The sequence below is a fragment of the Larimichthys crocea genome, chromosome VII, assembly GCF_000972845.2.
Source record: "Larimichthys crocea isolate SSNF chromosome VII, L_crocea_2.0, whole genome shotgun sequence".
NCBI classification, from domain to species: domain Eukaryota; kingdom Metazoa; phylum Chordata; class Actinopteri; family Sciaenidae; genus Larimichthys; species Larimichthys crocea.
This window is the reverse complement of record NC_040017.1, coordinates 29,200,213-29,216,892: the sequence shown is the minus strand read 5'-3', so window position 1 is coordinate 29,216,892 and position 16,680 is coordinate 29,200,213. Positions and strand designations below refer to the sequence as shown.

At 51.2% G+C, this 16,680-nt stretch overlaps 1 protein-coding gene across 3 annotated transcripts; it reads right to left on the bottom strand.

Annotated features, from left to right (window-relative positions):
• Window positions 1–7,701: 7,701 nt before the first annotated feature.
• Window positions 7,702–16,516, bottom strand: iws1 (interacts with SUPT6H, CTD assembly factor 1). 3 transcript variants are annotated; one of them, XM_027280142.1, is made up of 16 exons: window positions 16,322–16,516; window positions 15,953–16,050; window positions 15,398–15,480; window positions 14,781–15,321; window positions 14,646–14,702; window positions 14,359–14,566; window positions 14,178–14,235; window positions 13,978–14,087; window positions 13,588–13,738; window positions 13,427–13,509; window positions 12,087–12,216; window positions 11,838–11,955; window positions 11,652–11,763; window positions 10,380–10,436; window positions 10,194–10,305; window positions 7,702–8,694 (listed from the first exon to the last, which is right to left on the bottom strand). In XM_027280142.1, the coding sequence occupies exons 2-16, from the start codon at window positions 15,993–15,995 to the stop codon at window positions 8,569–8,571; spliced, it is 1,989 nt and encodes a 662-aa protein (XP_027135943.1). In that variant the 5' UTR covers window positions 15,996–16,050; window positions 16,322–16,516; the 3' UTR covers window positions 7,702–8,568. The 3 variants fall into 3 exon arrangements, with proteins under 3 accessions (XP_027135943.1, XP_027135944.1, XP_027135945.1); XM_027280143.1 differs by lacking the exon at window positions 16,322–16,516 and adding an exon at window positions 9,402–9,549 and having other exon boundaries at window positions 8,563–8,694; window positions 15,953–16,196; XM_027280144.1 differs by lacking the exons at window positions 7,702–8,694; window positions 10,194–10,305; window positions 10,380–10,436; window positions 16,322–16,516 and adding an exon at window positions 10,467–10,978 and having other exon boundaries at window positions 15,953–16,195.
• Window positions 16,517–16,680: the final 164 nt, after the last annotated feature.

The window sequence follows — 16,680 nt, the reverse complement described above, 5'->3', positions numbered from 1 at the left end:
ATCGTCGGCGTCGCGATGAACGTCCCTCCATCACGGTGACGTCTCTTCTTACTGTTCATCGCCTTCCTCGGCGACGAGCATGATGTCGAAGGTCCGACATGAAGCTGGCTGCGCACACACAGAACACACACCACCACACACACACACACACACACACACACACAGACACACACACGCACACACACAGACGAGACATTTAGATCAGACACGTCCGTTTTAGACAGTCTGCGGGACTTCACGTATACGACCGTCACGTTTTTTAGAACAGTCGCCGGGGACGTCACGGAGACTACGTCCAGGTTTTAGACATCTGAGGGAGTCACAGAGACTAGTCCAGGTTTTTAGACAGTACTGCGGGGACGTCACGGAGACTACGTCCAGGTTTTAGACAGTCTGGGGACGTCACGGAGACTACGTCCAGGTATTTAGACAGTCTGCGGGACGTCACGGAGACTACGTCCAGGTTTTATGACAGTCTGCGGGGACGTCACGGACGGCTACTCCAGGTTTTGACTCACTCTTGTCCACTGCGGTCGACGCATCATCAGTAGTCAGAGTCTTCTCCACCTTGTTGTTGTCTCTCTTTGCCTCCTTCTGTCTCCTCCAGTGTCCTCCTGGTTGAAGCCATGCACGAGGAATAGACGAGGACAGACGAGGACAGACGGTTCAGTGTGAAGAGTTTTAGAACAAACAGGAAGTGTTCAGGTCGTACTCACGTGAACTCTTCCTCCTCCTCGGCCGACTCTCCGAAGATGTCATCATCTTTTCCTGTCAGAGGACACAGAGAAGAGACAGGTCAGAGGACACAGAGGTCAGAGGACCAGAGGACAGCCTCCTGTCATCAAACGTGCGTCCTGATGTCTACTCCTCCTCCTACTCCTCTCCGGACTCGCTGTCACTTCCAAACAGCGCCTTCTCGTCCTTTCTTCTCGGCGTTGACCTTTTCCTGTCGTCCCTCCGTCGTGCTGTCCGATCCGAGCTCTCTCAGTTTGGCACCAGACTTTTGTCCGGCCCGCCCGCGCCTCGTCGCTGTCCGAGTTCTCGTGTCTGAACACCGCCGGCTCCTCTTCACTGTGACCGCAAACAAACGCACCGTTTAGAGGCCGTCTCTGACCTGGTGTCGTGGTTGCGTGGTACACTGTGCTCTCACTTTTGTCGGCCTCGTCGTCGCGCTGTCTGACAGGACCGCCTTCTTCCTCTTCACTGTGGACACAAACGACCCAGGACGCGGCCTTTGCGGCGTAAGTTTATGTAATGAGCTGGTGTGAGGTCATCACCTGGCTTGTCGTCCAGCGCTGTCGTCTCTCTGCTCCTTCCCGTCCCTCGCCGTCCTCTCTTCCTCCTCTGTCCGTTCTCTCTTCCTCCTCGCTGTCTGACATCACAGCCTTCCACTTCCCTCCCCTCGCCCCCCTCCCCCTCCTCAGAGTCCTGCGCGCCGCCTTGTTCCGGGTTTCATCCGTGTCAGAGTCCCAGTTGAAACGCCGCAGGTTTGGCGGTCTCTCGTGTATCGAGTCGCTGTATGCGGCTTTAGCTCCGCCTCCACTCATGAGCTGCTCCCCCTCCGTTTAGTGCGGGGGCGACGCCCCCCTCCTCCTCCTCCCCCTCCCTCCTCACGTGTTTGGCGTCGTCTCATCGTTCTTTGTCTTATCCGAGCCGCTCGTCCCGCTTGACCGGAGACTCGTCGTCGCTGTTCGCTGGTCGGGAGGCTCGCGCCTCGAGTGCAGTCAGCTCCTGCCCCTCCGCTCCTCCAGGTCCGAGGCCACTGGCCGCCCCTACTCGTCTCCAGGGCACAGGGGGCTCATGCGTCGTCTGCTGTCTTCGTCCTGTTTGAACGACGAAGACGGGTCAGACCCGGAGACCATAACTCGCTGCACCAAACCACAGAGTGAGTTGAACACCCTCGATCGTTGTCATTCGCTCCTCGGCTTCCTCCGCCGTCCGACCCGTGATGTCGTCCTGACCGGAAGTGCGCCGCGCGTCGTCTAGAACAGCACACGGTGGTCAACACACACACCACCACACAAAACACACACACACACACACACACCAGCACGTTCGTTGGACCTAACAGTCTGCTCGTTACCACTTCTGAAGATACGATGCCCAGAACGTTCAGACACCACACGACCCTGTTCTGGTACTCCACATGATGTTTGACTCACGTTGTAACGTTTGTATATAAGTTCTGTAGGAAATTTGTCAGTCTCTCAACGGAACCAGGCGAGCATCCAACCCGGCACAGTTGCCCGCTGGGCGGTTCAGGTTTAGATACCGTAGCCGCTGGATGCTAACACCACGGCAACTGCAGGTAGCTGAGCTAACAGGCTGTCGAGTGAGGCGCAGCACACAAGACGTGCTCACCGTGTAGCTCACCTGCTGATCCGTACCCAGTTAGCACCAGCATGAAGTAGGGAGAGTTAGTAGGGAGAAGTTATGAGGGAGGAGTGGGACTTTATAAAGAGGGGAAAGAAAGAAAAACAGGATGAAAAACGCGAGTGAGATAAAGGAAAAGAAAAAAGGAATGGAGGAGAGAAAGTAAAGCAAAAACAAAAAAAAAAAAAAAAAAAGTCCCCCTCGCAGGAAAAAAGTAGACGTCAGTAAACGCGGAACGACGGATCAAAAAAAAAAAAAAAAATTACGACTAAGAACAACGAACGGAAAAAAACACAAACAAAAACACAAAGTGAACATGCGTAGAAAAATAACACAAAAAAAAAAAAAAAAAAAAAAAAAAAAAGCCAGGCCCGAGAACATAGGAAGGCGACAGCCGTCAGAACTATGCGCAATGGTCGGAGAGACGGTTGTCATCGCTCGTATTTTAAAGTTTTTTAAATACAAAATAATAAAAATAATAAATAATGGTACGTTTGTGTTCCAAAAATGTATAAATAAAAATATAAATAAATGGGTTTACCGGAAGTACTCGCACGGGTGACGTTTAGTGAGTTGATCAGCTTAGCATGGTAGCTTGTTACAGTAGTATATTTAGATTCTTACGGCGAAAACTAAAGGATAACAGGTGAAAGGAGACTAAGATCATGATTAATACTGTGATAAGTTAATGTATTAGTGCTCGGCGGCGGTGTGTGTGTGTCCGCACTCTGTCAAAGGGAGGTGACGTGTTTCCCGTTTTCCCGCCTTCAGTGTCGTCGGGTAATGTAGTTTTGTTGTGTCGCCCAGGGAATACCGGCAGAGTAGCGCTGTGTAGTGACCACCGGTGGCGGCATGGTCAGCCACAGAGCGCAGCAACTTGTACATCAAACACATAGAAGACCGATCTTTTCATATTGCCTATGAGTGAGTTTCAGTTTAAAGTAAAGACATACGCGCTCTTATACATAAATAAAAACTCTGTTGACACAAATCAACTTAAAACTTTCAATATTTCAGTTTACTTGTTGTATGTCTGTGTTGACTTCCTGTTCAGCCTTTGCAAACAATTTTGATTTAAAAAAACAAAAACCATTGTGGACGTCGTTGTGTAGCGACGAACAGCCCACAGACCCGCGTGTGTTCGGTTCGGTCCCTTGTGGCGGGACTCCAGCCGGCTGTGTTCCGATGTGGATCAGGTTCGGAGAACGGGGATGCCTAATGGGGTCAAGCCTGGGGAAAGCAGGCTCGTTAACTCTGACACACGCGCCACTGCAGCCGGGACCAGGAGGTGCGCGCGTGTGCTGGGCGCCGACCCCGGCTCAGAGCGAGCTTGCCTGCTGGGTCTACTGGACGGAACCGATGAGGACGTCAGCAACCGAAAGGCGAGCCTTCCACCGAGGGCGCGCGCTTGCGGGGAGCCGGCGGAGGTTGCTGTCACCGGGCTTGTCCGCGCTCGCGCTCCCCACGGTCACCTGCGTGGAGTGCGGGACGCTGCGCGTCGTGTGAGTGGGGACAGCGCGAGCCGCGAACGCAGCCTGCACCGCGGGGCAACGGTTGCCGCATGCGGCAGGGCCCGGACACCGGCACAAGGTTGCCACCGGGCGGGTAAGACACCCGCTGAAGATCTGGGACCTGCAGACGTAGCCGGAGGCCCCCGATTCACGCAAAGAACCTGCGGACGACTGGTGGACCTACGGAGGCCGCACTGGGTCCGAGGACATGGCGTTTCACCAAAATTCCCGGATCAGACAGGAGGTCACGTTGCAAGGTACCACCATGTGACTAAGTGTGACGTGTACCAGTAAAGTTTGAATGAGTTTAAGTGCTCAGAGGAACGTAGAGGACGTGAGAAGGAACGTTAGCAGGAACGCTAGAGACGCTTAGAGGAGACGTCAGATGAACGTTTAGAGGACCGTTAGAGGAACGTCAGAGTAACGTTAGATGAACGTTAGAGGAACGCTAGAAGGAGACTTAGGGAAACTTAGAACGTTAGAGAAACCGAGAGGAACGTCCAGAAGGACGTTTAGAGAACGTGGAATGTTAGAGCAACGTTAGAGGAACTCTAAGAACGCCAGAGGGAACTCTAGAGGAACGTTAGAGAGAAACGCTATGGAGAAGCTAGAGGAATGGCGTTAGAGACGTTAGAGGAACGCTAGAGGACCGGAGGAATGTTAGAGACGTCAGAGGACGATCAGAGGACGTCAGAGGAACGTTAGAGCAACGTAGACCAACGTTAGAGGAGCCTAGGGAACGTTTGAGCGAACATAGTAATGTGTTAGAGCAACGTTGTAGGAACGTTAGGCACGTAGGATTGTTTAGAGCAACGTTATAGAACGTTAGAAACGTATAACGCTACAGCGAACGTCAGAGGAGAATTAACAGAACGTTAGAGGACGCTAGAGTCACGTTAAGAGGAACGTTAGAACCGAGCGCAAGTTATAGGATGTTTAGAGGAACGTTAGAACGCTAGATCCGTCAAGGAACATTAAGAAGGACGTAGAGGACGCTAGACAACGTTAGATGGAACGTTAAACACTAGAAGCAACGTTAGGAGTAACGTTAGAACACTAGAGCAACGTAGAGGAACGTTAGAGCACAGATCAACTTTAAGAGGAATGTTATAGGACGTTATAACGCTAGAGCAGCCGGCAGAGGACCGTGTAATGAACGTGTTAGAAGGACGTAGAGCAGAAACATGATAGGCAATGTTTAGACCACTAGAGCGTTAGAGGACCGTTAAAGGAACGCTAGATGAAACCGAAAAAGGAAGCTAGAGGGCAAACGTGAGAGGAACGTCCTTCACATCTGTCCTCATCTCCTCTCCTTCACATCTGTCCTCATCACCTCTCCTTCACATCTGTCCTCATCTCCTCTCCTTCACATCTGTCCTCATCTCCTCTCCTTCACGTCTGTCCTCATGTCCTCTCCTTCACATCTGTCCTCATCTCCTCTCCTTCACATCTGTCCTCATCTCCTCTCCTTCACATCTGTCCTCATGTCCTCTCCTTCACATCTGTCCTCATCACCTCTCCTTCACATCTGTCCTCATGACCTTGTGACATTTTCCATCGAGGTCAGGGAAAGGTGTTCAGGACTGAGGAGCTGATTATTTGGACTATTCAATCGTCCCCTCAGTGTTTGTACTACAGGCGTTTTGGACCATGGGAAAGAAGAAGAAGAAGTTTACATGGTTTATATGGGGAGCCGTGCCAGTGTCGTGCCAGAACCAGAGCTTGTACCTGAATCACAGAGGACGTGCTCAGGTGTGTTCGTACCTCTCCTGTTGTCTTCTTCAGCTGGTTGTTTCGGTGAAGCAGAGTCATGATGGAGCTGCTGTCAGCGGAGGGACGCCTGGATGCACAAAACAAACACTCACCAGTGACTGTCAGGTGTGTTCAGGTGCGTTCAGGTGTGTTCAGGTGTGTTCAGGTGTGTTTACATGAGTTCAGGTGTGTTCAGGTGTGTTCAGGTGCGTTTAGGTGAGTTCAGGTGTGTTCAGGTGCGTTCAGGTGAGTTCAGGTGTGTTCAGGTGAGTTACCTGGCGGAGCGGCTCAGGATTCCTTTGGCCAGACTGGTTTTGTCCAACAGCTGAGTGTCTGAAACACAGAGGAGACTAACGTTAGCTTCAGAGCTAACTGCTAACGAAATCTGATGGATTTAAAAATTACAAAATAAAAGTCCAGTTTTGTGGATCTGTTTTTCAAAATAAAAGCATTTCTCTTGTGGGTGACTTTGAGTCAGCTGTTTTTCAGTGTCGTGTTCACAGATGATGAACCAGGAGACGCACGGTGAGTCAGTGCTCAGAGGAAGTGGAACAATGTGTGGTTTAGACAACTTCCTGTCGCAGTGAATCAAAATAAGGAAATACAGGAAGTCGACAGAGACGAGTCACTGACTTCAGTTTGTTTCTGTCCACTCTACAGGTGAGACACCGAGCGCCAGGTGAGACACCGAGCGCCAGGTGACCTGGAGCTGGTCTCTCTCTCTGCTCACAAGCTGATTGGCTGGCAGTGTCCGGGTCTCTGAGGCTGACCCAGAACCAGAACCTCTTCTGTCTGCTGCTGGCCTCATCAACAACACCTGACTCTGACATCATCCGCCCAGACCTACACGTCACGTTAACGTTACGTTGATGTAATGTTACAGTAACGTTTTCTTTAACTTCCTGTGGACATTCTTATTATGACTCTTATTGTGAAAAGCTACGACACAATGTACTGACTGATGTTACCTGACAGACCTGAGGGCACACCTGCATCAGGTCACCTGAGGGAGTTTGAACAGGTGAACTAAACTCTGTCAGAGTTTAGTTCACCTGTTCAAACTCTTTAAACAGCTGATGTGTGAACACAGTTATAAACACTGTGTGTGTGTGTGTGTGTGTGTCCGTACAGAACCGGATCAGGTCCGTGAACATGGCGTGCTGGTTCTGGTCTCGGTGCTTCAGCTGTCGGACGATGTCTCTCTTCCAGCCCTCCCGGCTCGGTGCCCGCAGCCCGGGCTGCTGCATGCCGAGTCCCCGCAGACAGACGCTCACACACCGGCCAGATGTTCCGCTCAGCTCCGTGTCAGCGCTCCGGGTCTCCTCCCCGCCGCCATGTTTGTTTGTTTGTTGTTTTCAACTTTTCCGTGATTCCGACGGGGGGCGGGGCTGAGAGCGCTCTCAGCCAATCACAGCCCCGCTCTCCGCACTTCCGGTGTTAACTTTTGACTTCAGGGAGGAAAAAAACCGAAACAAACGTACCTGCGTGACGTCATCATTTTAGTTTGTCACTTCCTGATGAAACGTTAAAAAGATTGTTGATGACGTCATCATGCACTCGGGGGCGTGCACTAATTTTACATCCAATGAAACGCCTCCAAAGTCCCGCCCATTTCTTTAGCCTCACCGCTAACTGACTGGAGCTGAAGCTAACGATGCTAACATCAGCTAATGCTACCTTTAGCTCAAAGTCAACTCCCTGCTAACATTAGCTAATGCTACCTTTAGCTCTGAGATGATGATGAAAGCTAATAAGCTAGCTTGTAGGCAAAGCTAATATAACAAAGCTACAATTGGTTTGGTGCTAATGCTAATGTAGCTAACTGCTTACATAAGTTAATCGCTAGTTTGGGGAGAAAGCTAGCATAGCTAACTGATAATATAAGCTAAAGTTACAGTTAAGCTATTTCTCAGATAAAGCTAATGTAGCTAACAGCTAACATTAGCCATCTTAGCTGGCTTGGATGTAAAGCTAACATTAGCTAGCTGCTAACATTAACGACCGTGACTTGATGTACAGATTGCTAAGTAGTGAAGCGCTAACTGTGGTTAGCTCGTGTTCAGGAATCAGAGTTCAGTTTGTGTCTTTGAGTCTTTATTAAGAAAATCATCTGATCCACAACACAGACAGCACAGACTCTGGACCAGAACCAGGACCTGGACCTGATGATCCAGAATGTGTGTGGACCTGCAGACAGTTTACAGACTTCTGTACAGGAGCAGAGGAGGGACAAAAAAGAGCGAGGAGGAGGTCAGCTCGAGGAGTTTGATCAGAAACATTTCAAAAACGTTTAAAGAACCTGACGGACAAAAAAGTTCAAAGTGTCTCTGAAATGATCTCAGGTCAGTTTTTAATCAACAAAATCCAACCAATCAGGACGCGTTAGCTTCAGCATGCTAACGTTAGCTTCAGCATGCTAACGTTAAAGATGTTAGCATGATCTTGATTTTCACTTTAAACCTTCAGACATGATGCTAATGTAGCTGTAGCATGAGCTAGCATTAAGGATGCCGTTGGTGTGGAGTTAAAAATGCTAAATGCTAACATTAGCTCAGACAGGTAATATGAAAGAAATCTGAGTTTGCTAATGTAGCTGTTTGCTAACATTAGCTTCACATAAAGCACCTGCTTACATTAGCATAAGCTATCACTGTCCATCACATCTCAATGGGCTCACTCCTAGCATTAGCTTACTTTGAACATGAATGCTAATTAGCTGGCTTGGAGCTAATGTAGCTAACTGCTAGCATCATTAACAGTGACCTTTCAGATCATTTCAGGAGGATCTGAAACTTTTTTCCTTTAGCATTTCCTGTAAATTCAGAAGTTCTGACTCATCAAGTCAGACGGACCTCGGCCCGTCAGGAGGCGGGTCTAGACCTGAGAAGGATCGACACATTAAAAAGAAAAATAAATCCTATGGAGGCTAAAATCAGAGCGGCATCCGGTTCCCCTCCACGCTGATCTTCACAGCGTGACCCGGCTTCGTCAGGCGCCGGATGTCTGCAAATCTACGCATCTGTTTATCGACCCGGGACATGCCCTTCTTCATCGGGCCCTGAGGAGCAAACAGAACAAGCGGGTCAGAACGTTACAGACTGGACTGAAGCTGCTGCTTCATCACTGCAGAGTCATGCAGAGCTCAAACCTCACAGATAACCCACAGCACCACCAGAACCTTCAGAACAGGGTGAGACCACCAGAACCTTCAGGTCGGGATGAGACCTCCACCTGTTAGTGAGCGCCCACAAACACTGGAGCCAGGACAGGAAGTAGTGAACTGATAACACAAGCTAATCTCGTAGCTTTTGGAATAAAGCTAATGTAGCCGGTTGCTAACATTAGCATGAACGCTAGTTAGCTACATGGAAGGTAAAGCTAACAAGATGCTAGCACCACTTAGCTCCAGTTGATATGGAGCTAATGCTACCTGCTAACATAAGCTAATGCTGCTAGATATAGCTAATGTTAGCTGACCGCTAACGTTAGCTATGCTACATGAATGCTAACATGCTACCTGCTAACATAAGCTAATGTTTTTGTTGTCGTCTCTAAACGAGGTCACGACCCTCGAGTTGGACACCAGTGACAGTCAGACGATGTTTTGACTGAGCGCTGGCCTCTGGTTGGTCGGTTTTGGAGGGACATGTCGAGACGGTGTCGAGACGTCCACAGACAGACGCTCTGCTCGGTCTGTCACTGACGACCGGGCAGAGCGTCCACAGGAAGCACACAGCGTCACTGTCACTCCATGCACAGACTTACTGCCCCCTACAGGCGGCGGCAGCAGCTACAGAGGCATTCTGTTGCCCTCGATGCTGATCTTCACGGCTCCCTGAGGGCGGTTGATCTTCTTCTTCTCTGCAAAGCGACGCTTGTGTTTCTCCAGCAGGCTCAGGCCTTTCTTATAGCTCTACAGAGGACCAATCACAGCGCAGCTAATGACCTCACTTCCTGTGTACACAGCCTCCAGCACCAGAAGTTACTGTCAATCAACTGCGACATTTACTCAAACGTTTGTCTGGGGTTAAATCAACGTTAAACAAACGTTTCACCTCGATCATTTAAATGAAGTCAAAATGTAACTGCTAATGCTAAAGAAGCTAATTAGATAACTGAATCTGCCGTTAGCAGGCAACAGAACCGAGCTCAGCAGCTGGACCGGACCGGACCGAGGTGATTCACATGATGGAGCTAAAGCTAACACAGCTAACAGTGAGGATCCAGGGGGCCTGGCCGTTTTGGCTAGCTTTACATCCAAGCTAACTACCGTAGCTTGGATGTGAAGCTAGCGTAGTTAGCTTGGATGTGAAGCTAGCGTAGTTAGCTTGGATGTGAAGTTAGCGTAGTTAGCTTGGATGTGAAGCTAACGTTAACGTAGTTAGCTTGGATGTGAAGCTAACGTTAGCGTAGTTAGCTTGGATGTGAAGCTAACGTTAGCTGGTTTCAGAGGTTGTGTTCGGTAGCCGCTGATGCTACCTCAGCGCTAGCTAAGGACAGAATTCTACTTCCTGTTCCTGAGACTTCAAACAGCGCCTCCCTCGTCCGTGAACTCACCCTGTTGGACTCGACCTCCACGTTCCACTTGGGCCGGACCACGTAGTCTTTGTTGGAGGGCATGGGGACCCGAGCCCGGGCACAGAACCCGGGGTCACCGGGCCGCAGAGCTCTGGGGAGGACGGGACGTTCAGGTGAGATCATGTGACTGACAGGACGGACATGTGACGCACACGGTGTACTCACTTCTCCTCGCCGGTCAGCTGCTTCTCCAGGTCCCTGCGAGGCGTCTGCCCTCCAGAACTGCACACAGAACACAGAACACACACTTTGGGTCGAGCTGGACCAACACAGAATCTTAGCCTCCATGCCATTATTAGCATTCTGCACCGCACAGCGGTTAGTCACCCGACACCTCGGCCCACTGAACCCGGCCCGGTTACAGAGTCCGGACCGCCGGCCTCAGCAGGCAAACACACAGGCTGTTGTTACCTGCACCAGAACCGAGATTGGACCTGGTCCTTCAGCTCATCCAGAACCAGGATCACACAGACAGGCCTCACACAGAGCTCCTCAGACGGGTCAGACCTGCACGGCTCTGGTTCTGTTGACCGACCCGGCTGAGGAGATCAGGGCTCGTTTGTTTGATGTCACACGTACAGATCATTGTCTGCGCCCAATCAGAGCACAGTATGTACATCATGTGGTTAACAGCCAATCAGAGCAGTCGTGTTAGAGCGGCACCAGAACTCGGACTTTCAGTGAAACATGCAGATTATTGACTGGACCTGGTCGGTGGAGAGAAGACGTCAGGTTCCTCCGCCCTCTCCACCTTCTGAGGCTGACTGAGGAGGAGGTGAAGAAGGAAGAAGAGGAGGAGGAAGGGGGAGGAGGAGGAGGAGGAGGAGATGAAGAAGGAGAAAGAGGAAGAGATGAAGAAGGAGAAAGAAGAAGAAGGAGGAGGAGGAGATGAAGAAGGAGAGGAGGAAGAGGAGGAGGAAGAAGAAGAGATGAAGAAGGAACGAGAAGAGGAGGAGGAGGAGGAGGAGATCAGCAGAAACAGGGTGATGAATCAAAGTATTTTGGTGCTTCGATATGCAGAAGATACCTGACACTTCACCTCAAACTAATTTGACAAATGAACCCTCAGAACCTTTAGAACCTTTAGAACCCTCAGAACCTTCAGAACCCTCAGAACCTTCAGAACCTTCAGAACCTTTAGAACCCTCAGAACCCTCAGAACCTTCAGAACCTTTAGAACCCTCAGAACCTTCAGAACCCGTCCTGAGGTTCCATCACTGTCAGCTTTAAGCTAACGCGGCTAATGTTAGCTCACGGTGACAGTCTGTGGTTCCTGTTCTACAGAACCTTTCCATGGGTCGTCTGTCCTCGTTGGCCTCGTGTTCAGTGAACTGACCAATCACAGACGACTTGTTGGTCGTGGTCAGACGTCGCCTCGCGCTCTCGGAGTTTCGCGCTCGTTGTCGTCAGAACCTAAAGTTCTGGTCGTGTTCGTACCTGAGCCGCCGTCTTTGGGGCATCTGCTGGTCCAGGTCTCTCTGCTGCCGCTCCTCCCTCGTCATGCCCTTGTAGTTGGACGTCAGTCCGAAGATCGGCCTGGACCACTCGTCTGAACACAAACACACGTTAACACCTGACGGTCCAACAGGAAACAGGAAGCTCGGGTGAAGGGGCGGGGCTTACTGATGAGCTTCAGGGCCAGGTCTTTGTTGGACCGGGACTCTTTGGGGTGTTTGTACAGGAACATGACGGAGCGTCCGATCCCGCTGTGCTTCAGGGTCTCCTGACTGACGCTGGGCAGCTGGGACAGGAAACGCATCACACACTGAAGACCACCACAGGAAGTACTGACAGGAAGCAGTCTGTGCTAACAGGAAGCAGTCTGTGCTAACAGGAAGCAGTCTGTGCTAACAGGAAGCAGTCTGTACTCACTTCCTGTAGGATCCTGAGGAGCTCCTCCCTGATTCTCAGAGCAGGAAGTGACTTGTCAGGAAGTGGACTGATCCACTCTTTGATGGCCGACATCACGCCGCTGTCGATGAACGTCTCCTTCAAGTCCTGCCTGAGACGAGAGACACGGAGCGGCTCACAACACGCCAAGGACACGCTGAAGACACGCTGAGGACACACTAAGGACACGCTAAGGACACGCTGAAGACACGCTGAGGACACGCTGAGGACACACTAAGGACATGCTGAAGACACGCTAAGGACACGCTAAGGACATGCTGAAGACACGCTAAGGACATGCTGAAGACACGCTAAGGACATGCTGAAGACACGCTGAAGACACGCTAAGGACACACTAAGGACACACTAAGGACACGCTGAAGACACGCTAAAGACACACTAAGGACACGCTAAAGACACGCTAAAGACACGCTAAGGACACGCTAAGGACACACTAAGGACACGCTAAGGACACGCTGAAGACACGCTAAAGACACACTAAGGACATGCTAAAGACACGCTAAGGACACGCTAAGGACATTCTAAGGACACGCTAAAGACATGCTAAGGACATGCTAAAGACACACTAAGGACATGCTAAGGACACGCTAAGGACACGCTAAGGACACTAAAGACACGCTAAAGACACGCTAAAGACATGCTAAAGACACATTAAGGACACGTTAAGGACACGTTAAGGACACACTAAGGACACGCTAAAGACATGCTAAAGACATGCTAAAGACACGCTAAAGACACGCTAAAGACACGCTAAGGACACGCTAAGGACATGCTAAAGACACGCTAAGGACACGCTAAAGACACACTAAGGACATGCTAAAGACACACTAAGGACACACTAAAGACACATTAAGGACACGCTAAAGACACGCTGAGGACACGCTAAAGACATGCTAAAGACACGCTAAGGACACGCTAAAGACACGCTGAAGACACGCTAAAGACACGCTAAAGACACACTAAAGACACATTAAGGACACGCTAAAGACACGCTAAGGACACGCTAAGGACACGCTAAAGACATGCTAAAGACACGCTAAGGACACACTAAAGACACACTAAAGACATGCTAAAGACACGCTAAGGACACACTAAGGACATGCTAAAGACACACTAAGGACATGCTAAAGACACACTAAGGACACGCTAAAGACACGCTGAGGACATGCTAAAGACACACTAAGGACATGCTAAAGACACATTAAGGACATGCTAAAGACACATTAAGGACACGCTAAAGACACGCTGAGGACATGCTAACATGTCAGAGTGGAGCTAACAATGGTTGGCGGCGCGCTCACTTCTTCAGGTGCATGACGACCTGCGGCAGCAGCGTGAGTTTCTTCAGCGCCGGTTTCTTCTGACTGTTCAGAGTTCGGTCTTCCTGTTAACAAAATAAAACACTGTAAGGACAGCACACACAACCTTCAGGAACAGGCTTTTATTTTGAAAGGCGTCGGACCTCTGCCGCCTCGTTCATCTTGGTGATCATGGCGCTGACCACATCGTCGGCGTCGCTGATGAACGTCCCTCCATCACGGTGACGTCTCTTCTTACTGTTCATCGCCTTCCTGCGAGCGAGCATGATGTCGAAGTCCGACATGAAGCTGGTGCTGCACACACAGACACACACACACACACACACACACACAGAGACACACACACACACACACACACAGACAGAGACATTTAGAAAATCAGAGACTACGTCCAGGTTTTAGACAGTCTGCGGGGACGTCACGGAGACCACGTCCAGGTTTTAGACAGTCTGCGGGGACGTCACAGAGACTACGTCCAGGTTTTAGACAGTCTGCGGGGACGTCACTGAGACTACGTCCAGGTTTTGACTCACTCTTGTCCGCTGCGGTCGACGCCATCATCAGAGTCAGAGTCTTCCTCCACCTGTTGTTGTCTCTCCTTTGCCTCCTTCTTGTCTCCGTCCAGGTCCTCCTGGTTGAAGCCCTGCAGCCGAGGACAGACGAGGACAGACGAGGACAGACGGTCAGTGTGAAGAGTTATAGAACAAACAGGAAGTGTTCAGGTCGTACTCACGGTGAACTCTTCCTCCTCCTCGTCTCCGGACTCTCCGAAGATGTCAGCGATCATTTTCCTGTCAGAGGACACAGAGAAGAGACAGGTCAGAGGACACAAAGGTCAGAGGTCAGAGGACACAGAGGTCAGAGGACACAGAGGACAGCCTCCTGTCTATCAAACGTGCGTCCTGAGGTCTTACTCCTCCTCCTCTCCTTCTCCGGACTCGCTGTCACTTCCAAACAGCGCCTTCTCGTCCTTCTTCTCGGCGTTGACCTTTGTCCTGTCGTCCTCGTCGCTGCTGTCCGATCCGAGCTCTCTCAGTTTGGCAGCCAGACTTTTGTCCGGCCCGCCCGGCGCCTCGTCGCTGTCCGAGTTCTCGTCGTCTGACACCGCCCGGCTCCTCTTCACTGTGACCGCAAACAAACGCACCGTTAGAGGCCGTCTCTGACCTGGTGTCGTGGTTGCCGTGGTTACCTGTGCTCTCACCTGGTTTGTCGGCCTCGTCGTCGTCGCTGTCTGACAGGACCGCCTTCTTCCTCTTCACTGTGGACACAAACAGACCAATCAGGACGCGGCGTTTGCGGCGTACGTTATGTTAATGAGCTGGTGTGAGGTCATCACCTGGCTTGTCGTCCTCGCTGTCGTCTCTCTGCTCCTTCCCGTCCTCGCCGTCACTGCTCTTCCTCCTCTGTCCGTTCTCCTCTTCCTCCTCGCTGTCTGACATCACAGCCTTCCACTTCCCTCCCCCTCCCCCCTCCCCCTCCTCAGAGTCTCTCGGCGCCGCCTTGCGTCCGGCGTTCGTCTCTGTGTCAGAGTCACTGTTGGACGCCGCAGGTTTGGCGTCTTCGTTGTCTGAGTCGCTGTCTGCGGCTTTAGGCTCCGCCTCCACGTCTGAGCTGCTCCCCCTCCGTTTGGCGGGCGACGCCCCCCCTCCTCCTCCTCCCCCTCCCTCCTCGCCGTGTTTGGCGCTCGTCTCATCGTCGTCATCCGAGCCGCTCGTCCTGCGCTTGACCGGAGACTCGTCGTCGCTGTCTGCGGGTCGAGGAGGCTCCGCCTCCGAGTCACTGTCAGCTCCGCCCCTCCGCTCCTCCAGGTCCGAGCCACTGGCCGCCCCACTCGTCTCCATGGCGACAGGGGGATCCTCGTCGTTGCTGCCTTCGTCCTGTTGAACAGAAGAAGACGGGTCAGACCGGAACCAGAACTCCTGACACCAGAACCACAGAGTGAGCTGAACACACCTCAGACCGGGGTCTGTCGCTCCTCGGCTCCTCGCCGTCCGACCCGTGATGCTCGTCCTGAACCGGAGTGCCGCCGCCGTCGTCTGCAGAACAGAACACGGGTCAACACACACACACACACACACACACACACACACACGCGCACACACACAGACACGCACGGTTCTGTTGGACCTGAACACGTCTGATCTTTACCACGTCTGACAGAGACGAGCCAGAACCTGCAGACACACACAGACCAGCACAGACCTGGTTCTGGTTCTGGACTCACAGGAAGTGTTTGACTAACGTGTGAACGTTGTAATAAGTTCTGTAGAACTTGTTCAGCTCTTCAACGGAACCAGCGCGAGGCTCCACCGGCACGAAGTGCCTCCTGGGCGGGTTCAGGTAGAACCGGAGCCGCTGGGGAGCTAACAACACGGCTAACTGCAGGCTAGCTGAGCTAACAGGCTGACAGGTGAGAGCGCGAGCACACACTGACGCTGCTCACCTGGAGCTCACCTGGCTAGCCGTTAGCCTCAGTTAGCATGCTTACAGGAAACAAAGCGCAGTTACCGGAGCGGCTCGCGGACAGGAAGTCCTCCTCTCCTCCGTCCATGCCGGTCTCAGACGGGTTCTGGTTCTGGGCGCGGGACCGGATCCTGTTCACGCGACTTTAATGTGAAACGCGGGAAAAAACAAACAAACAAACAAAGTGATGAACAACAGCGTGAGAGCTAACAGCTAACAGCTAACAGCCACTGCGGCCCGAGACCCAAAATGGAGGCGACGCCCGTCATATACGCATGCGCACATGTCGCCTCGCAGTGACGCGATGTCTCTCAGTATTTTAAAAGTTTTTTAAATAATAAAATAATAAAATAATAAAATGTGACGTTTGTTTCGCAAAAATTTATAAATAATAAATATAAATAAACTGTTTACCGGAAGTACTCGCACGGTGACGTTGTAGAGACGTTGATAGCTTAGCATGTTAGCATGTTAGCAGTAGTATAGTTTGACTTCTTAAAGGCGAAAAACTAAAGGATAAACAGGCTGAAAGGAGAATAAGATCATGATCAATATTAATTAATTAATATTGTCTGCTCGCGCGGTGTTGTGTCGCACTCTTCAAAGGGAGGTGACGTGTTTACGTCATTTGCTGAGGTCATCGTGTTTCCCGTTTTCCCGCCTTTCAGTGTCTTCGGGTAATGTAGTTTTTTGTGTCGCCCCGTGGAACTACACGGCAGCAGTTCCTGTGTGTGACCAGAGGGCGGCATGTTCATCCACATGAAGCGCACTTT